Source organism: Leptonychotes weddellii, chromosome X, assembly GCF_054177405.1.
Source record: "Leptonychotes weddellii isolate Sample4059 chromosome X, ASM5417740v2, whole genome shotgun sequence".
NCBI lineage: Eukaryota > Metazoa > Chordata > Mammalia > Carnivora > Phocidae > Leptonychotes > Leptonychotes weddellii.
In genome coordinates this window covers 73091374-73113330 of record NC_138385.1, presented here as the reverse complement: position 1 = coordinate 73113330, position 21957 = coordinate 73091374, and the positions used below count along the sequence as shown (strand labels likewise).

The 21957-nt window shown below is 44.0% G+C and overlaps 1 protein-coding gene across 3 annotated transcripts in view; it reads right to left on the bottom strand.

Moving 5' to 3' along the window:
* Nucleotides 1-562: 562 nt before the first annotated feature.
* MAOB (monoamine oxidase B) overlaps nt 563-21957 on the bottom strand; it is a 91202-nt gene continuing 69807 nt past the window's right edge. For all 3 annotated transcript variants that reach the window (XM_081808972.1, XM_081808971.1, XM_081808973.1), the window contains 9 exons: nt 21507-21656; nt 20225-20384; nt 16098-16194; nt 14961-15014; nt 12711-12768; nt 9742-9839; nt 3409-3520; nt 2768-2830; nt 563-1561 (listed from right to left, as the gene is read on the bottom strand). In XM_081808972.1, coding sequence (XP_081665098.1) covers nt 1409-1561; nt 2768-2830; nt 3409-3520; nt 9742-9839; nt 12711-12768; nt 14961-15014; nt 16098-16194; nt 20225-20384; nt 21507-21656 — 945 coding nt within the window. In that variant the 3' untranslated portion in view covers nt 563-1408. The remainder of the gene's footprint in view (nt 1562-2767; nt 2831-3408; nt 3521-9741; nt 9840-12710; nt 12769-14960; nt 15015-16097; nt 16195-20224; nt 20385-21506; nt 21657-21957) is intronic.

The window sequence follows — 21957 nt, the reverse complement described above, 5'->3', positions numbered from 1 at the left end:
ACTGCATTTATGCTAAGAATAATACACTTCATTTTCTAAAGGAGAGTAGGAGAATGGTCATTTATGGATTTAAAATACATTCTGACAAAAACTGACCTTGGGAGGTGAGAGGTACGAATACTTTGAAATGATGATATCGTTTAAAAAATAGTTTAATTGGGATTTAATGGACTATGAAACTGTAGTTTTAAATTAATGAGTGTACCTAGTAAAAAGCTTTGCACTGATAAAAATATGAAAAGGCAACTGAAATATTATAATTATCTTAATAATTAAAGCATCTTATTAATATGTCAATTATTATGACAGGTCTTTTGAGGGGGGTGCAAGGAAGGACCTCTGTCTTTTAGCATCCTTATCATATCATTATAAATCATTTACCAAGTGCTTGGACATGCATCGCCCATGATGGATCATGCAATCAAAATGCATGCATCATCTGGGTCTTCAAGGAAATTTTGACCAAAGGCTTTAAAGCCACAATTATATGCCTAATACTGGGTCTTGATCTGATCTGTCAAAACCTTGAAAGTCATTACCCAAAAAGAAAAGACAACAGACATCTGGTCATTCAACTTTATTTTTAATTGCCCAAATGCGTACTGACCTTTGTATCCAGACATAATGGAGGATACAAAAGGAAGACAAGATTCCTATCCTCCAAGAAATTAAAATCTGCTGAAAACACACTGCACAAGACAGTAAGACTTAAGGATATATACTGAGTAGCACTGAGGAGCGCCTAACAACTTAGTGCAGCATAAACCCACACAAAGGGACACCACTGGTGAGCATGGCAGGGAGTGGAAGAGGGTGATTGGGGCATACACCCTGGGGGATGGGAGAAGCAATGGACCTGTATTCTAGTCCCCCAAATATCAGTGGCTTACTGTGGACCTTGGGCGATTAAGTTCCACCTCTCCTGGCCTTGGCTTGATCTATACTACAAGAGAAGGTGAAGACTAGATGTTTTCTAAGGCCCAGCTATAACAGTACAGGATTCTAAGGGCAAGTGCGGAGAACTTGGACAAAGAGGATGTTACACATAAGAGAAAGGACCCACACAAAGCCACAGAGGTGGGGGAAAAAACTAGTTTTTTGTGCATGGGCAAGGTGTGGCATGGGACAGCGAGGATCTTAAGAAGCCTGTTTAACTACTATAAAGTTTCTGGGCGCAGTAAACTTGGAAATAGGTGAGACAGAGCGTGAAGCCAGGTAAGGGACAATATGCAGGGGTCAACTGGAAAAGGACATTCCATGTGTCCTATGGTCAGAAGTCTGACTTATCTTCATGCTCCCCACCTCATTCTATGGCCTCTATGTCTTCTTGGAACCTCATTGCAACCCCTTCCTCAAACCCACACACCAGACAGAGTGAGAAGAAGGTGTAGCTACAGACGCCCACTGTTTAGACCCGCACAAGTAGGCCCCTTTTGTGGGCCAGGAAGCCAAGAGCAGTTGCTGAAAAGATGGCGGTCAATCCAATCAGCCTCATCAGGCCTGGCACGGAGGGCAAATGTCTCTCCAAGAAGGTCGTGGTAATGGGCTGCGCAGGGACATCCTGGGTTCAGAGAACATTCGGTGTCAGTACAGGGCTTACACACTGTGCTCCAGAAATTCTTTGTTTCCTCCAGTTCTTTGAACATGACCCACTCCTGCCCACCTCTAGGCCATTAAATATAATGTACCTGCTGCTCATGACACTCATCTCTGTTCCCCACTAGGCCCTTTACTTTGCTAATTCTGACTCATCCTTCAAGTCTTAGTTTACAGGCTCCTGGGAGAGCCTTTCCTGTGCCCCCAGGCTAAGATGGCCTCTTCTTTTTACACCCTCGGCAAGTCTTCTTCATGACACTAGCGCTTTCTGATTATCATCTGTTCTCCCCACGTGTCGTTGCTCCGTGAAAGCACTGCTTAAGTACCCTTAGCATGGTGGCTGATGTGGAGTCGGTACACAGTAGATATTTGTTGAGTTGAATGAATCTGTGGTCCACTCAGACCCCAGTCCCATCTCTGACAGAAGCACTAAGGCAAATGACTTGGACTGGCAGGGCTATTCTTTTGGACTTCACATTGATCAAGGAGTAACTTTGACCTTTTTGACCCTTGTCCTCTGCAATGCATTTCACTCTATCCTCTGTGTGTCCTTCCTTCCAGTCAGGAAAACTTCCTGGGGTTTTATTACAAAAATAACAGTGCATATATTGAAAATACTTTTCTAATCTATATCTGTTCCATTTCATTCCACCCCTTGGTCCCTAGACAGGGGAGGCTGCCATACTTCTTTTCATTTCTTACCCACTGTTGGGAATCACCAGGTTAGAGATTTATTCAGAAAGCATCTATTGAGTTCTTAATATGTTCTAGAACTCTCTGACAAAAATTGTATTTTTCCTAATAATCTGCAATGGATGTGGCAGGCTACAAATTTATCAATTTCTTTTAAATCTTTCACCTCTGCCATAACACATGGTATCTTTTTAAAGGGAGAGGGGGAGGGGGAGGGAGAGGGAGATTCTTAAGAAGGCTCCATGCCCAGCATGAGCTCAGCTCAGGGCTCGATCTCACAACCCTGAGATCTTGAGCTGAGCGGAAATCAAGAGTCGGAGGCTCAACCAACTGAGCCACCCAGGCACCCCCTCATTGTATCTTTTCAAACATGCATGAGTTGAATCACTTAGGGAAAGGTATATGAACATTATAAGTGGTTCTTTCTGCAAGTAATTGTTTTTAGAGAAAAGGATTCATGAAATAAAATATAACCTACCACAGACTCTGGTTCTGACTGCCAGATTTCATCCTCTGGGATCTTCCCCATGGCATGCAGGATCTGAAAAGAGTGTTTTGGTGAATTACAAAGGTGACACCATCTTTCTGCTGCTAATCTGCTCTTTAAATAAAGGACTAACTGATTGTCTCTTGGGATATCCATCAAAAACACCAGGGTAAAAGCCAACGTAGTCCATTCAATCTTTAAAAGGCTCTAAAAAGGTCTTTCAGCCATGACATAAGAAGCTCCAACCATTAGGCTCACCACAGATTTGAGTAGCTGTGAACATGCCTCAATAGGAATGAGATCACAGGGATTGTCAGGAAATATATAATGAATTCTGAGTCATAATAAAAACATTTTTGGTTCTATAATATTAGACCCGGGTGATCTCTCAAGTACACCCATAGGGATCTTTTGCCCCATGGGGTCTTTTTACTTTGGATGACACGATATTTTCATCATTACTTTAGGGTTAAGGTGTCTGTTGCACTTGAAGATACTGTTAAAATGGTGTCTCATGGGTCTTCAGATGGAGGTTACTGGAGAATTGGTCTCCAGGATCTCAGACACCTTTGACCTGCTTGTAGGACCCATGCGTTGCCTCCTCTCCCACAGCCCATGACCCGAGGCCCTACCTCTCGGGCTGCTCTCTCCCCAGCCTCCACGGCCCCCTCCATGTAACCACTCCAGTGCGTGGCAGTCTCAGTGCCTGCAAAATAAATCCTGCCCACGGGCTGTCGTAGAACCCTGGAAACAAAAGCAAAGAGGTCAAAGTGGTCAGTCTGACAGAGGCAGAGAAGAGCCCTCCCACAGAGACCAAGTCCGGTCGGTTTCCTCCGATACTAAGCATCACGAGTACATGGACAATTCTGGAATAATGTTCACAGGTGCCTCCAGCTACTGCATGATCCTTGTCACAGACAAAGAATAAAAGCTGAGTTGTGGTCCTGCACCAAGAGCTTGCAGGTATAGGGGCTGACGTCAGTGGGGTATGTGCTTCGCCTACATGAAATGACGGGACTATTTGGGCCCAGTCCTTTTATGGCTCACCAGCTCCAAGCAAGGCGACACCTACCCCAGTTCCCTACCTGGTTATTCCACCAATGAACTTGGCAAATCAATTCCTCTCACTGAGCTCTGGATTCCCCATCTCTTAGAGGACACTTCTCCATCAGTGACAGGTAACAAATCTGTGAGCCTGACTACGGCCATAAAACTACCCACTCACTAAGGCGCCTGGGTGACTGTTGATTGAGCGTCTGACTCTTGGTTTTGGCTCAGGTCATGATCTCAGGATTGTGAGATCGAGCCCCACATTGGGTTCTGCGCTCAGCTGGGAGTCTGCTTGTCTCCCTCTCCCTCTGCCCCTCCCCCTGTTCACTCTCTCTCTCAAATAAATCTTGAAGAAAAAACAAACAAAAAAAAAACCCCTACCACTCACTGAGTGCTTACCTATACCTGTGTTAAGAGTTTTGCCACATTAAATAACAGTTAATATTTACTGGGTGCCAAGTACTCTTCGAAGTCTTAATCCTCACCACAACCCTATGAGGTCGGTGCTATGATTATCCCCATTTTGAAGATGAGAATATGGAGCTACAGGGACTGTGACATTGTGATGCACTGCCGAGACCCCCCTCCAAGAATGAAGGATTTCTAGAAGTGCTACCAGAAGATGCCTTCGGGTGCCAGCCCCCTCTGGGGATTGCCTCTGCTGAAGAAAACTGCGTCCCCTCAAGGTCCTGCCTTCTTCCAGAAGCAGGAGCATTCAACGACTGATCATCATGGGGTGGTAAGGACTTCTCCCTGCCTCGCTCCAACCTGGAACAACTGTTAAGGGCCATTCTAGCTCCAGAGCTCCCTATGGGCTCAGCTGAGGCCTTCACTGGAAGTCCATCACAGTCCAACTTCTCTGTTGTCCCTCTCTTGCTCCCTTCCTCTCACTTCCACAAGCACTGACACCAAGGGCTGTCTCGAGTACATATCCTGTACGCGAATCTGTGTTTCAGATTCTGCTTCCTGGGGAATCTAATCAGCAACAAAGACAGTCATTCACTCCAACTCATGGCTAGTAAGTGGCAGAGCTGAGACCTGAACCCAGGCCATTTGGCTCCAGCACCCACGGTCTTTTTTTTTTTTTTTTTTTTAGATTTGTTTGTTTACTTGAGAAAGAGAGAGAGAGAGAACACAAGTCAGGGGAGGAACAGAGGGAGAGAATCCTCAAGCAGACTCCCCGCTGAGTGCGGAGCCCTACATGAGGCTTGATCCCACGACCCATGAGATCATGACCTGAGCCTGAGCCGAAACCAAGAGTTGGATGCTTAACTGACTGAGTCACCCAGGCAACCCGTGCACCCAGTCTTAGCCACCTATACTTCTTCCCTCTTGAATTATTCAATCTTTTTAAAGAGCTCCACGACATACCTACTATTATCATTATCCCACCTTACACATGAGGAAATAGGCTTGAAGAAATGTGCGCTGACTTGCCAAGAGCACACTGCTAGAAAATAGCAGAGCTAGGATTTGAACTAGGTCTACCAGATGTCACAGTCTCTGGTTTTTGTCCTCTGTGCTTTGCCTGGTGTATCATCATCACTAGTTAGCAAAGAGTGGCCATATGCTATACAAAGGGACAGAAGTGTACTGCACTTGGCTTCTAAGAGGGGTGGTTTGTTGTTACCCTGACAAAAATACCATAAAGGACGCACTGTTACCCTGTCATTATTCATCCTATCTCAGGTTTCCATTATATCAAGTAAGGGATGTGGAGGTCCAGAGTGAACACCCAAGCTCTATCTTGGTCAACACTGTACACCACCAAGCCTTTTATCAGAAAACCAAATGGGCTTGCTTGAATTGGTGGGTTTTCCTTCACTGGCCCTCACTGAAGCCATTAAGAATAAAAAGGGGGTAGAGGGGCGCCTGGGTGCTCAGTCGTTAAGCGTCTGCCTTCAGCTTGGGTCATGGTCCTGGGGTCCTGGGATCGAGCCCCACATCGGGCTCCCTGCTCAACGGGAAGCCTGCTTCTCCCTCTCCCTCTCCCCCTGCTTGTGTTCCCCCTCTCTCTGTGTCTCTGTCAAATAAATAAATAAAATCTTTAAAAAAATAAATTAAAAAATAAAAAAAGGGGTAGAAAGTAGAAGAGAAGAGATTATAGAATATTAAATGCTGCCAATAATACATGGAATAATCTGGAATGATCTGTAGCCAGAAGGGCCTGGAGAGCCTAAAGGTATTCAGGAAGGATTCCCTGCAACAGAAGGTAAATTCGCTATCTCCAAGTTCATTAAACAATGTTGCTTTTTCCACAGGAGGAAACAGGCTTGCTTTAATGTCAAGGTCTCTGTTTTTATCCTCTATGCTTTGCCTCGTGTATCATCATCAACATTATAAATGTTCACTTTTTTTTTTAAGATTTTATTTATTTATTTATTTACTTATTTATTTAGAGTGCACGAGTGGGGGAAGGAGCAGAGAGAGAGGGAGAGAGAGAATCTCAAGCAGATTCCACACCAAGCATGGAGCCTTATGTGGGGCTTGATCTCATGACCCTGAGATCATGACCTGAGGCAAAATGAAGATTTGGCGCTTAACCCACTGAGCATGCCTGTGCATGTTCGTTTTTTTCAAATCAAGGGAACTAACACCAAACTGGAAACCTCTGGAAGCCCTGGCCAAATCCTAGAATTAAATACTAGATGAGAGAATAAACGCTTAGAGAACTAGTCCTGCAAACAACTGGAATGTAAAAATGTAAAAACTAAGAATTAATTTCAAACAGACAAAGAGATATTTTTCCTCTACTTGTCATGTGCAAATAAATCTTCCCTTGCAGGAAAAAACACCCCACAGCTGGAGAAGAAAAATCCCTGCCTCTTCTTTTGCAGCTGAGTGAGCAGACAGTATATATTCACAAAAAGGGATATTTCCATGTATATTTCTCGTGGGTTGGTGGAGTAAAATATTTCTTTACGTGTTTTATTGCTTCATCACTACAATTCATTTTTCTGTCTACCAAGAAGTAAAATTCCTTAAGAAATGTGCTTGGGGCGCCTGGGTGGCTCAGTCGTTAAGCGTCTGCCTTCAGCTTGGGTCATGGTCCTGGGGTCCTGGGATCGAGCCCCACATCGGGCTCCCTGCGCTGCGGGAAGCCTGCTTCTCCCTCTCCCACTCCCCCTGCTTGTGTTCCTTCTCTCGCTCTCTCTGTCAAATAAATAAATCTTTATAAAAAAAAAAAAAAAGAAAAAAAGAAATGTGCTTATTTCTTTACTAATGCGCTGTCAACACCGTCCTTTGTCTTCATCTGGAAACAGAGCATTTTCCGTGTACTTCCAGGGCCCTGAAGGTAACACTCTTTGCAGTACCTCAAACGTCATGAACCTGACGGGTCAAGAGAAGCCCTGTGGCAGGTAATCCTTGCTGAGTCCGGGAGCTGTGTCACCAAGATATGCTGAGCCTTAGTTTCTACCCTCCAAATTGAAGCTGGTGACATGAAGCCTGATACATGTCCTTGGGAAGAAATAAGGATGAAAATAGGGCACTGCCATGTTACCACCCAAGCCCGATACGATGGGGTTTATGTTGTTACTGTCATGTGGCCAGGGTCAGGCCCGTGTGGGTGAATCTCCTTTGTGTTCCCCACCATCCCGTGGCCCGATAGACATTTTCCTGCAACACCTTAGGGGACTGAGCATGAAACTTGACATTCCGTGGTCAGAAATCTATTCACACTGCAAAACCCAAAACCAAAAGTCATGCTCTGACTGGCCTTTCTTTGTTGAAAGGGTAAATTTTGTCTTCCTGAATCTGTTATATGAGGCAAAGGATCCTATTTACCTTTCTGATTCTCCATCAGAGAATCTCCATTCTCAATCCCCAATAGGACCCAGAGCCCAGCCATGCAGAACTTTCCCCCAGACCTCCCACAAACTTGAAGGATTCCAAGGGTTTGCTCATAACGTTCCATCTGCCCAGGGTGCATTCTCCAATACCTTTCTCTGCCTTCTACACTCCTCAGGTGGTATGTGTATTATGAAGCTTTCTTCGATTTCTCTTGGTAAGGCTAGCCTGTCCCTCCCTGGGTCCCCATGGTATCTGTACGCCCGTCTATTAGAGTACTTACCACAGCACATTAGAGTCAATTTTCGCTGTTCTCTCTTCTCCCCATCCCCACCCCAGGCCCCAACACTGTCAGCTCCTTCACAGCATGGAGGAATTTTCTCGTTATGGATGTTTCCAGCACAGTGCCTGGCAAATGGTTGGCACTTAGCCAATAAGTCCTGAATGAAGCAATTACTACGGACGTATTCTATACTCAGCATATCCCAAAATGAACTTACTGACCCAGTAGCTAATCAGGTGGTGCTCTTTGGCCCCAGAATGTTCTTGTACGTGACATTTTGCCATCCTCGGGAAGATAAGGAAAGTGTTCACCAAAGTCACTGTGGATCTTCTCACAAGCAGGTTTTAATCCTTCTTTGATTTTCATGGACAGACTGATCATCTGTTTAAATTCACTCGTATCTTCTTTTTATTGCATACTCCCAACAGGCTTTTCCTCACTACCCTACATGTCCTATCTTATTTAGATTGAGCTCTTGGCATTAAGTTATTGTTTGGCTTAGTAATTACTACAATGGTCATAATAATTACTGCTAGATCATCAATCCATACCTTGTCGTTGTCATCAAACACAATTATCTAAACACCAGTGAGTCCTACTTGGACGGACAACGCTGTTAATGCTAAAAGCCATTGAATCTTGCGCTTTTGGTGAATTGTATGGTATGTGAATTGTATCTCAGAAAAAGTGTTAAAAAAAAACTCCTGGGGCACCAGGGTGGCTCATTGGTTAAGCGTCTAACTCTTGGTTTTGGCTCAGGTCATGATCTCAGGGTCGTGAGATCGAGCCCCGCGTGAGGCTCTGAGCTCAGCATGGAGTCGGCTTGAGATTCTCCCTCTCTCCCTTTGCCCCTCCCCCCACTCACACTCTCTAAGTAAATAAATAAAATCAGTCTTTTAAAAAAAACCCTCATGTTGTCATGAACATACTGATTATTATCCCTTGTATGCCATCTTGTGCTTTCTTATACACCTGCCAAGGAAAGTAAGGTCCAGAGAGAAGTGACCTGTCCAGGATGACAAAGTTGGTTATTGGTAGAATCAGGACTGTACCCAAGTCCCTGCACTCCCAGTCTAGAATTCATACTGAAGAACCAATATATGTCTGAAATAGAGCCTTATTATCCTGATGTTTTCAGAGATATGTCTTTGGGCAGGTCAGTGTCCTTCGTAATAAACTTCTAAGAAATTCTGACTTAAGGATTGCTTTTATTAATGCTGTAGCCATGTTGGCACTTCTACAGTTCCATTTTTTTAAAAGATTTATTTATTTATTTAAGAGAGAGAGTGCGCATGTGCACGAGTCGGGGGAGGGGCAGAGGGGGAGGGAGAATCTCAAGCTGACTCCGCACTGCGGCTCAATCCCACTACCCATGAGATCATGACCTGAGCCAAAACCAAGAGTCCGACGCTTAACCGACTGAGCCACCCAGGCACCTTGAGAGTTCCATTTTAAGGAAATTTTAGTGAGCTCTAACCTCAGTATAAAGATAATTCTTCTGACAATATAAGCGAACACTCTATCTAAATTCCTATTCTTATGTGGCCACTTTCGTTGGTTATATTGATTGGGATTGCTCCTTCAGAGGAATCCAGAGTGCAAGGCACACCATGGTGTGGAATTATAATGACTTCACCCAGGAGATTCACAAGATACAAAGGAAATTAGGGATATCTTTTCTTTTTCTTTCTTTCTTTTCTTTCTTCCTCTCTCTCTCTTTCTCTCTCTCTTTCTTTCTTTCGTGTTTACAAGATAAAAAGGGAGAAGAGCTCCATGAACCCATTTAGACGTCGGATTCAGGTTCAGGGAATTTCAGTGAGAGCTTAGCACACTTTTACTCTACCTTCCATATTGAGTCATGACCCCAGGAGGGAAGTAGGTGGTATAGCAGCCCCCGGAGTACTGTTCCTCACACCAGTTCTTCTCTTCGTAATGCACCGGCTGTAAGACAGAAAGACAAAAGTTCAGAGGAGACTCAGACAAAGCTGTTTAGTCTAGAATAAATCAAACACAGCCTGGTGGGCATCATATTGAAGAACCAATATACATCTGAAAGAGAGCCTTATTATTAGCCTGATATTTTTACAGATATGCCTTCGGGCAGGTAAATGTCCTTGGTAATAAACTCCGAAGACATTCTGACTGCAGAAAGTTCTCTCACTTGGTTCATTCATGTCTCAGGAAATGTTCATGAACTGCAATTGTCTCATTCCACATTTTAATTGGTCTTGCCTTTTAAAAAGTTATTAGTGCCTAATGGTTTCAAGACAAGTTTAAATAAGGATTTATGCTTACTGGAATGGTTGGAGCAGAGAAAACAGCAGAAAAACATGTCTATCAAAGAAAAAGGATGACCAGATTCATGTCTTTGGTGGAAGTGAGCTTCGCTAAGTAAGGGAAGCTAGATGGACAAATGAATGTTTTCATGGGCTGTAGGCACTTCCATGGATGAGAGCACTTGCAAACAACTATTGGTCTGAAAGACGTGTTTTTGCCAGGAACAGGCGAAATGTTGGCTGAGATTTTGCAAAGCTCGAGCCCTTTATTAAAATAACCAAAATAAGCTTTATCATTAAGTGTTATTTTGACACAAAAATCAACATAGCAAGTTTTAAGAGAAAAATGTCAGCTTAAAAAGAGATTTTGAAAAAATGTTTTGTCTAAAAAATAGGCAGTCCCATATGGCATGTTGGATAGTCGTGTGTAATGCATCCTATTTATAGAGCACAAGGCCCTAGTTGAGGGGATGTCAGTGGGTCCGGTCGCTCGTGGTCTTGCCACATCTCATGCGCTCTCTGCATCTGAGGGCAACCACCACCTTGGGAGCACTCTTCTCTGGCTGTTTTCAGCCACTCAGAAGAGAGGGTGGGCTTTATCTTTCCTCTTTCCCTGCTCCCGGGGCTTGCTTCCTTCCACATAATGAACACCAAAGCAAAAGGAAATCAAGTGTTCCTCTTCCTGCCAAGAGCAAACAAGGACATGACCAGCTCATCTTTATCAGCAGCAATGACTCACCCACATTCTTATTCGAAGAAAGAGACTTTCCCACACTAAACATGCTCAACTGTTGTTGGAATTTGAGAGCAACTACATTCCCTTCCAACTGGGGTTCTCCAAACAACCATCCCACAGGTCGTTGGAGGGATCTCAGTGACATACCACCTCAGCCTGAGTGCGTCTCAGGACGTTTACTTCGAGAAAGCTTGAGTATCTACCAGGGTGAAGTATCTGGACAGCATTTTAAAACAGAAAAACCAGTCATTTTTAATGGACGTGAAAGGGTTTTTTTTTTTTTTTTGCATGTGTATATTGGTGGTTTTGCTACTTCACTCGTGCTACCCTTGAGCCTAGAGGCTATGCTTATATTTAAACTTTCGAGGGGCACCTGGGTGGTTCAGTTGATTAAGCGCTGCCTTCAGCTCAGGTCATGATCTCAGGGTCCTGGAATCGAGCCCCGTGTCGGGCTCCCCACTCAGCAAGAGTCTGCTTCTCCCTCTCCCTCTGCTCCTCCCCTTACCCCTTCTCTCTCTCTCTCTCAAATAAATAAACTTGCTAAATGGTCTATGGAAGCACAAAAAAAATGAAGCAAAACACAATCTTCATTATTATTATTATGCTTCTCTCCAAACCAATCAATCACTCTCGTTCAAGGAACTCCCAAAGTCCTCAAGAGCATGAGTTTCACCTACATCATGTGGGGGGCGAGGGGAGGAGGGGAAGGGGAATCTTGCTTTAAAAGAATGAACGAAAATGACAAACTGAAAAGCTACAACAACCTGAGTGGGAGGGCGCAAGGCGCTGTGAAGTTGAGCAAGATCTGTGTGGAAGTAAGAAGATTAAGCCATGTAGTTGCTCAACTAGGTCATGGTGTGCACTGCAGAGATTTGGATTTAAGAGGCTTAACAATTTGAACAGTCTTAGCCCCCTCATTAGATTTTTCTCACTCTTTAACCGCTCTTTTGTACATGGGTCTCCATTGTCTTCCAATGTTTTATGGATAACCGGATTTAATACTCGCTTTCAAAAGGTGATTTAATCCATGTTCAAACGTTACAAACCCCCGCGGTCTGGTGCACGTCGCGAGAAAACCAATTCGTTGCTTTAAATATGGATGAGGGAGGTGATTAGGTCTACTGGTCAGGGGCGCATTGCGCCCTCTGGCGGTCACCAAATGCCCTTACCACACCGCCCCATGATTCCCCCCCCATCCTGCCTTTCACCACCTGGGTGGGGTGGGGGCTACTACTTGTGTAACTTGAAGATCGCAGGGTCCTCAGCCTCAGGCTACTTCCGAAGGTGTCTGTGAAACTCGGCCGGCAGGGCTCCCCCTGGGCCAATATCATCGGCGTGTCTTCCCTGCACCCCTAATGTTCAAGGGTAAAACGAGAGAAAAGGGGATGTGCAGGAGAGGGACAGGCCACCCGATCTGTACCTCTGAGACAGTGCAGGGTGGGTGCTAGGGAATGCTTATATGCTAGTTTATGCAAACAAATGAGAACCTCAGCTTTTTATAGGATCGGAGAGAGAGAAAACTCTCTGCATTCCCATCCCGGCTGCTAGGATCCAGGACCTCCTGAGGAGTAGCATAAGCTCTGTTCTACCCCTCTGATGGAGGTGGGAGTGGCGTGGCCCACCGTCCTGCTCCAGGAAGAGTGCTGAACTCGGGGACAAGTGAGGCATTGCCTGCAACACAACAGTGTTGTGGGATTCTTGAGCTATCAGAGAGAACGTGAGCTCTCTAGAACGCTACTTGCGTGAGCCTATCCCTCGTAGCCCCTTGAGGACAAAACCAGGGGGCTCTCTCCATCTTACTTGCAAAGCTTCTTGGGAGCCCAGAACTTTTGCATAGAGCTCACACAGTTTCTTCATCCTATGGCGGGGGGGTGGGGGGTGGAGAAAAAGACAAAAGGGCAAATGAAGAAAGGAAGGAAGTAAAAGAGACACCCAACCCTTCATCCAAAGACCCTGTGAGCTACTGCTTCCGCTTGCCATTTCATTTTAATTTTTCAAAACAAGACCCTTTGTTCTATTTCAAATGTCTTAAGTCTATGTGGTCACCAACAATATGAAGGAAGAGAAAATGATACATGGCCCGCATCACGGGGGGCTACCTGGCAATTTGGTCATTCATTCAAGAAAACACTGTGCACCTTGTAAGTGTCAGTCTGCGAAGTGCTAGAGATTCTGGGGGGATCCTTGCTTCCCCTCTTCCTCTCACCGCCCCACGGCCAGGCAATGGGCAGAGTGGAAAGAGGAAGGGGCAGGAAAAGCCTTGAATTCTGCTGCTGCCTCTCAAATACTAGGAGACCCTGAGCAGGTTACTGAAGCTCTCTGCGCTTTAGTTTTATTAACAAACTGGCATGATTTTTTTTTTCATGCTGTAAAACAGTGTGGTCCTCAGACCACCACCAGCTGCAGCCGCAGCAACGTCACCCGGGGAACTTGTTAGAAATGCAAGTTCTCAGGCCCCAGCCCAGACCTGCTGATTCAGAAACAGCAGTGGCAGGCAGAGCTGCGCTTTCCCCAAGTTTCCAGATGATTCTCAGGTTTGAGAACCACTGATGCACAGCATAGAAAGTTATGCTTTATAATAACTGGGACATAATAGATGCTCAATAAAGAGTTGGGACACAATAGACGTTCAATAAATGGTGGCTCTTAAGAAATTTAGTTTCACGGGGGAGGTGGACATTAGCCAATAGTCAGACAATTATTAGTTGGGGTGTGAGATTATAGTTAACTTCAAGTGACTTCAAGTCTGATTTTTACAGAATTTAGAGTCAGGCAATGATTTTTAAAAGTTACTAAAACCTACGAGGGAAAGACTGATTAATCAATAAAATGGCACTGGGACAAAGAGCTACCCGTGAATGAAACAAAGTCGACCTCCTATGTGACTTCGTACACCAACATATATTTCGGAAGATCAAAGGTCTTCAATGTAATAGATGAAACCAGAAAAGAAATCGGAAAATGAGTGATTTTTAAAATACTCTTGGAATAGAAAAGTATTTTCAGCATATGTGAGACCATCCCGAAGGCATGATTTTAAAAACTGATAAATTTAACTTCATAAAAAGTTAATCTTTTCTTATAGTATAAAACACATAAGCCATAAACATGATCAAAAGCTAAACGGGGAAAAGCTTTGTTGCAGGCACTGGAGATCGGGCAGTGGACCAGCCAGACAAAACCTCCTACCTTCATGGATCTTGATATTTCAGTGGCGATTTTTTATTTTTTATTTATTTATTTTTTTTAGGTGAGTGGCCCGGTCAGACCTCCATTCCCTGGGCCAAGCGCAGCGGTGACATTAGTCACAGAGAAGCAGGATAATGGAGGGGAAGGAACACGCCATAATGTAATTCAGAGGCTCGGAGTTGGTAAATATGCATGAGAGGTGGTGTGGGAATAATAATTGCCAGTGGTGAATATTAACTGCTGGAAGAAAGTGCCACCTCCAGAGAAACTCGTCCCTCTGTCCCTATAATCTGTAATTGTTATGCATCACTCATGCAGGATATACACAGATTGCGCTGCCTCGCAGTCATTTGTCTACCTGGTTATCTCCTTCCCCAGTACGTCTTCAGCCCCTGGGCTATGTCCATTTTTGTATTCCATAGAGCTCCTCGCATGGTATCTTATGTACAATAAACTCAAAAAATATTAATTTGACGGGGCGCCTGGGTGGCTCAGTTGGTTAAGCCACTGCCTTAGGCTCAGGTCATGATCCTGGAGTCCCCGGATTGAGTCCTGCATCGGGCTCCCTGCTCAGCGGGGAGCCTGCTTCTCCCTCTGACCCTCCCCCCTCTCATGCTCTCTCTATCTCATTCTCTCTCTCAAATAAATAAATAAATAAAATCTTTTAAAAATATATTAATTTGAACACTCGGTTCTTAAGTCATTGACTGTGTCTCTCTACTAGACTTATCGCTGACGCGTAGCACTGGGAATATGCCTATAGTTAGGCAGTCTTCAAATTAAAAAGTTAAATAAAATGTAAAGGCAGGCAAGTAGGCAGAAAAGAAGGAAGGAAGAGAGAAGAGGCACTTGGTTCCGTACCTTTCATCTTTGGTAAGACGTGCCAGTTTTCGGGCTTTGTGGGCAAGGATAAATCTAAAACATACAAATAAGAAAAAGGAGGGAAATTAATGGCTGCTTTCATCCTGGCCCCAATTCTATAGCTACACATGTGCCCAGAGAGCAAATGGAAGTCAACCAAAAGAAACAAATGACATACTAGTTTATTGTTCCATGTTTCACTGTTCACGTGCTACATTCTTGACACTGACAAGCACCTTCAGCTTCAGTGATTGAGGGACGAAACACAGATGACCGGCCATAATTTCTGCCCAAGACAATATGATGATTGACCTGCCTCCCCCCACATGGCTGATGGCCGACAAGAATGAGCCCTTGAGCTCAAACGCTCACCTAAGGTCATCCAGCCCTTGCTCTTTGGTTCTGTCTCACGAGGGTGTCTAGCATCCAGCCTTCTCAAATCTGCCTCCATCTAGCCCTATGATTGCCTTCAACTTCACAACTGGCCTTGATCTCCCTGTCGTCACCTGGGGCTCTCTCGAAAATACGTTTGGATGTATCTATCTTAGGGCTCATCTCAATTTTGGCTGCTTCAGGTAACCACCAATCTGGGCCAGGTTCTGACCCCCAAGACTTCCCCAGTCTGCAGTCAAATGCTCTACCCCTGAGCTATACCCCCACACACAAGACTTCCCCAGTCTGTGCTGGTTTTGCCTGCCAAGCTGAGCACTGGGCCGGCCTTGGCTCCTCTCTAGCAGCTCAGAAAAATCTCAGTATCCCACATAATTACCACTGATGCCCACACAGGAGCCACAAGAAGCCCCTTTAGTAAAACACCCTAAGTCATCTTTATATTATACTTTCACAAAAGATAGCTCACCAAAATATATCTACCCCCAGCACGAAATATGAAGCAGAAAATGGATATAACAAATTTTAAAATGTGATTGGTATTCTACTTCCTTTCTAAATATTTATCCATTGGAACACGTAATTTTTTTAAAGGCATTAAGAATTTTTCTACTGCCAGATTTGGAGATTTTTACCCATTGGGTAAAAAAAAAAAATATTTAACAAAATTTAGGGCACATTTATTAACAGTACTGGAATATTCTGTCAACACCAAAGAGCACCCGCACCACCGTAAGCACGCCTTACCCCATTATGGCGGCACAGTTGCCATCAGGTTTGGTATCATCCAACGTGTAGGCAATTGGAGCTTCCTCTCCTTCAATGATCATGGTTCCACAGTAATCTTGGAAAACAGCAAAATGGAAAAAGATATTCATCACCTTATCAAACTACCCAAAATAGCTACTGTGAAGCACACATTTTCAATTTAGGAGCCCGAAGGCCAAGTACAAGATGTTATACTCTACATAATGAAGGCAAACCAAACTGATGTCAAAAAGAAGGGTGAGTAGCCAACATTTTGTGAAAAATCAAACCGTAGATGCCTCTTTGCACAGAATGAAGCAATGTGATGTTATGAATTAATCCAGGCCACAATTCAGTAAAATCTTGTCTTCCCTGTCATTAAGACTTGTGTCCCAGGACAGCCGGGTGGCTCGCTGGTTAGGCGTCTGCCTTCGGCTCAGGTCATGATCCCAGGGTCCTGGGATCGAGTCCCGCATCGGGCTCCTTGCTCAGCAGGGAGCCTGCTTCTCCCTCTGCATGCCGCCCCCCGCCCCCAGCTTGTGCTCTCTGTCTCTCTGACAAATAAATAAATAAAATCTTAAAAAAAAAAGACTTGTGCCCCATCTTGCTTCCTCTTTCATAAGAAATCAGATAAAACCAAAGATGTGTAAAAAAAAAAATACTAGTCCATTATTGTAAAATAGAAGGGACTGAATGTTCACTTTTTATGAGGAACCACTTAGACTAAGCCAACTAGTTCTCGGTTTTTCTGGAGACAGGGCAGAGAGGACATGGATAACCAGCCTCCACAGAGTTCCAAACCCTCATTTGTTACATGATCTCCAGAACAACTCCAGAAATAATGTCAGCTCATTCTGGTCCAAAGTGCTTCTCTCATTCCCCTCCATCATTCTCTCGCAAATTTGAGGTTGTTTGAACAAAGTTATGGTGGAGGACTCTGGAACAAATGTTGTCTAGAAAATCCGATGAGAGGGTTTCAAAAGGAGGAAGAAAGAACAGAGAACTTTGAGGGTATTGCACCACCCTCAACCTGTGTGTGAGCAGACACACCTGAAGGTTTGTTTTTTTTTTACCTGCACTTGCTTCTCTCTCTCTCTTCCACATTCCCTTCACTGTGCACCCGTAAGAATCAATGTCCCAGCCAGCCGCTGCATTGAGGGCTGCTTGCATGCCCCTCAAGTGTGCAGGGACCGGAAAAATGTTGAGAGAAACTGAAGTATGGGAAGAAGAAATGTCTTAAGTCTACCCAAGAACTCAAGAAGACTTAAGGATACAAGAGAAATAGCCAAGGAATCGTCTGTTATAAGAAGACAAGAAAGAAGAGATGAAAAGAGAGCGTGCACACTGATGGTGTGGGGTCAGCTAGACTGGACAGAGAACTAGTGGGGGACACTGAATGGAGGCTGTCCTGAATGGAGGCCTTGCTTTCTGGATGGCGTGGGTCCTTAGACACTTCCTTCCGAGAGCAATGCTGGCCTCCGAGCCATGCAAGCACACTGGGCATGAGTGAAGGAAAAAGGGACAGAGAGAGAAGTCACGTTCGTGCTGGGACAAACTGTGCGGCATCAGTGACATTTCTATCACTTGTAGGGAGACCACTCAGGAGTCCCATCCATGAACACCGGACTTCCGGTCAGCTTGGTCAGGCCTCACTCTTAAAAAGGAAGGGACGGTCAAGGACATCTAGACATTTAAGGAAGTCCTTTAACCAGAGACGCAGCAAGAAAAGCAGAAATAAACTGACAACAGTCAAGGACTGCAACACACTACTTGCAAAATATTTGCAACACATAAAGAAAAAAATTAACAAGCAAAGGATAAATAGGTAATTTACAAAATAATTTGATATAGCCTCAAGCCTTCTTAATGGTTAAAATTAACAAATTCTAGATAAATGGGATATTTTCCTCTGCTGATTGGTAAAGTTTAAAATATTAGTAGTAAAATATTATTAGTTGGCAAGGACGTTGGGAGGACAGGAACTCTTTTTTTTTTTTAATTTTATTATGTCATGTTAGTCACCATACAATACATCATTAGTTTTTGATGTGGTGATCCACGATCCATTGTTTTCGTATAACACCCAGTGCTCCATGCAGTACGTGCCCTCCTTAATACCCATCACCGGGCTAACCAATCCCCCCTCCCCCCCCAAACCCTGTTTGTTTCTCAGAGTCCATAGTCTCTCATGGTTCATCTCTCCCTCCGATTCCCCCCACTTCATTCTTCCCTTCCTTCTCCTAATGTCCTCCATGCTATTCCTTATGTTCCACGAATAAGTGAAACTATATGATAATTGACTTTCTCTGCTTGACTGACTTATTTCACTTAGCATAATCTCCTCCAGAACTCTTAACAAAAATTTCAAAGGTCTACCCATGTCAATTGCCTTCAAAATTCCACTTTTACAAATGTATCAAAAGGAAATGCTCCTATACAGATTTGCAGAGCTATATGAAGAATGCAGTTTACTGCAGCATCGTGTGTAATAATAGCAAAAACTTGGAAACAATCGAAATGCCTATCAACAGCAGACCTATGTGGTAAATTCTGATGGAGCCACACAATGAAATACTCTTTATTCAGTTGTTGAAATGAGGTAGATTTAAATGCACTGATGTGGAGACACGTCTATGGTTCATTGTTAACCAAAAAAAGAGTGAATTTCAGTACAGTATGTATCTTGTTTTAAAAAAATACGCTTTTGGAAAAATGTGCAACATTTACTTAAAATTATATTCGCTTATAAATGTTACACACATTCTTTAATATATATTCAAAGTGTATATATATTTCAATATATATGTATACATATATTTAAAGTATTACCTGTGCATATGATAAATTTCCTTTTTTTTGAAGATTTATTTATTTGAGAGAGAGAGGAGGGGCAGAGGGAGAGGGGACAGAATCTCAAGCAGACTCCCCATTGAGTGTGGAGCCCAACATGGGCCTCGATCCCACGACCCTGAAATCATGACCTGAGCTGAAACCAAGAGTCAGACGCTTAACGGACTCAGCCACCCAGGTGCCCTGCATATGATAAATTTCTAAAGATAAACAACTTAAATTTTTAGTAGTTGTTCCCTAAGGGGAGGATATGCCAGGACACACGCCATAGGAGAGGGACATTTTTCACTTTTTTTTGTACATTTTATAGGGAACACATTTACTTCTGCAATTTTTTTAAAAGCAGGTATTGGCTTCTGTCATTTTATTTTTTATTTTTAAATTTTTTTAAAGATTTTATTTATTTATTTGAGAGAGAGAGACAGAGAATGAGCAGGGGGAAGGGCAGAGGGGGAGGGAGAAGCAGGCTTCCCGCGGAGCAGGGAGCCCGATGCGGGGCTCGATCCCAGGACCCCGGGGTCATGACCTGAGCCGAAGGCAGACTCTTAACCGACTAGGCCACCCAGGCGCCCCATGCTAGCCACGTTTAGGTGTTCGATACCCACATGTGCCTAGTGGCTGTTGTACTGGACAGAGCATCTCTAGAACATTTCCACTGTTGTGGAATCGAGCACTTCGTGGGCATCCCTAGAACATGAATGAATGAATCAGCTTAACTTAATACAGTAGAATCTCAACACGGATGAGAGATCGCCTGGTTCAGAATCCCTACTTTTGTGAATGGCTCATCCTTCAAAAAACTGTATTAGAAAGTGAGAATAAGGGGCGCCTGGGTGGCTCAGTCGTTAAGCGTCTGCCCTCGGCTCAGGTCATGATCCCAGGGTCCTGGGATCGAGCCCCGCATCGGGCTCCCTGCTCAGCGGGAAGCCTGCTTCTCCCTCTCCCACTCCCTCTGCTTGTGTTCCCTCTCTCGCTGTGTCTCTCTCTGTCAAATAAATAAATAAAATCTTTAAAAAAAAGAAAGTGAGAGTAACTATTTTCACAAGATTTTGTGGCAGGATAAAACAAGTCTTTATAGTAAACTATGAAAAGAATCAGTCATAGTTCAAGGGAGTTTGTGCCAAATATATATTTTATTGGCACAATATATTTTATTGGCTAGAACGGTACTCAGCCCCTGGACTAGTAGTGTTTTATGCCCAGCATTCTAATAAAACCAGTTACATGCAAATACATATCTTTGCACCAAGTTTCTTGGACCTTCTGATAATACTCACCCTTCTTCCTCCAGAAAGGCTCTTTATAATAAACCATACACTTGATGACAGAACCCAAAGGCACACGAGTGATCAGCTGGTTTCTCATCATTGGCAGAGGGGGATTGAAATGAATCTTCATGCCCAGAATAGGAGGAACAGCGCTAATCACATACTTAGCCTGGAAGAAAAATGACCTGCTTAAACATTATTCATGGGTTGTTGTTTTTTTTCCAAATGTTTCTCCTTCATTTTACCCTTGGCCCCCTTGGAATGTTTTTTTTTTTTTCCCCAAAGATTTTATTTGTAAGTAATCTCTACACCCAACATGGGGCTTGAACTCACAACCCCGAGGTCAAGAGTCACACGCTCCACTGACTGAGCCAGCCGGGCATCCCTCGAGTGTCTTCTTAACAGAAAAATGGGAAGAATCACGCTAAAACCAAAATTAGCCCTTATTGTTCCCTAGTTCAAATCCTCCCATGACTTTCCATCACACTTGGAGTCAAAGCCAAGTTCCTTACACTCACCTCCAAGGCCCTATATAGAAATGGACCCTTGTTACAGCACTGATCTCATCTTCTGTTATTCTTCCCCTCATTCCTTTAATTCTGCCATTTGACCACCTTGCTGTTTCTTCATCATGTTGGGCCTGCTTCTACCTCAGGGCCCTTGCATTGGCTGTTCTACTTGGAATGCTCTTCCCTCGAAGGACCACATCACATGGTTCAACCCCTCATCTTTTTTGGTTCTGTGCTAAAATATCACCTTCTGATTGAGGCCTTCCCCCACGACCTTATTTAAAATTGCATGACTGATCCCCTTACCCCCCCAACCCTTCTGGTACACTCTCTCCTCCTTCCCTGATTGATTTTCTTCCATAGTACTTACCACCATCTGAGATACTTTATATCTTAACCATATACTTAATTATGGCCTTTCTCCTTCACTAGAATGTAAGCCACATGAGGGCAGAGAATTTTATCTGCTTTGTTCTCTGCTGTGTTCCCAACTCCTAGAATAATGCCAGACACATAGGAAGCACTTGATATTTATTCAGTAAATATTTTCTTTGGTATCTAATTACATAGGAGCCCAATACAGAGGCTTGATAATATATGATTTTACAAATCTGCCCTCTCTCCAAATATTCTGGTTCTCTTTTCCCTTCTTTCAGACAGAGGTAGCTTTTTCACCTTTGGCAAAGCATTGTCTATGAAGTCTGGAACATTCTTGGCTTTATTTAAGCTTTGATTATCTATGGGATTCTGGCCACCTCCCCTAGTTTAAGGCTTTTGGTTACCTCATACACCTCATGGTTGAGGGTCTCCACAAGGACATTTTCTCCTGTCTGGTCAATGTGGGTCACGGGCCTCTCCAGCTTCACTTGGTCGCCAAGGAGGTCCATTATCCGCTCACTCACTTGCCCAGATCCGCCCACAAATTTCCTCTCCTGGAAAGAAAAGAGGACTCAAGAGATGGGTAGGAAATATAGGAACGGGTTTCAATGATTCAGTTGTGAGTTTTTCTCACATATCTCTCTGTGAGATGTATAAATTGCATTTTGCTGTTGCAAATCATGTCTTCGACCACTGTTTTCTAACAAGTGATTGCTGGCTTTTGACAAAATTACAGGCTTTCTAGACAGGTGACTGTTAGGCCATGCTCTTGTGGATTCCCAGGCTCCACCCTCTGCTGGACATCCTCAGCCTGACCCCCATGTCCTACCTGCCCGGCTGCTACCCCTGCTTCAT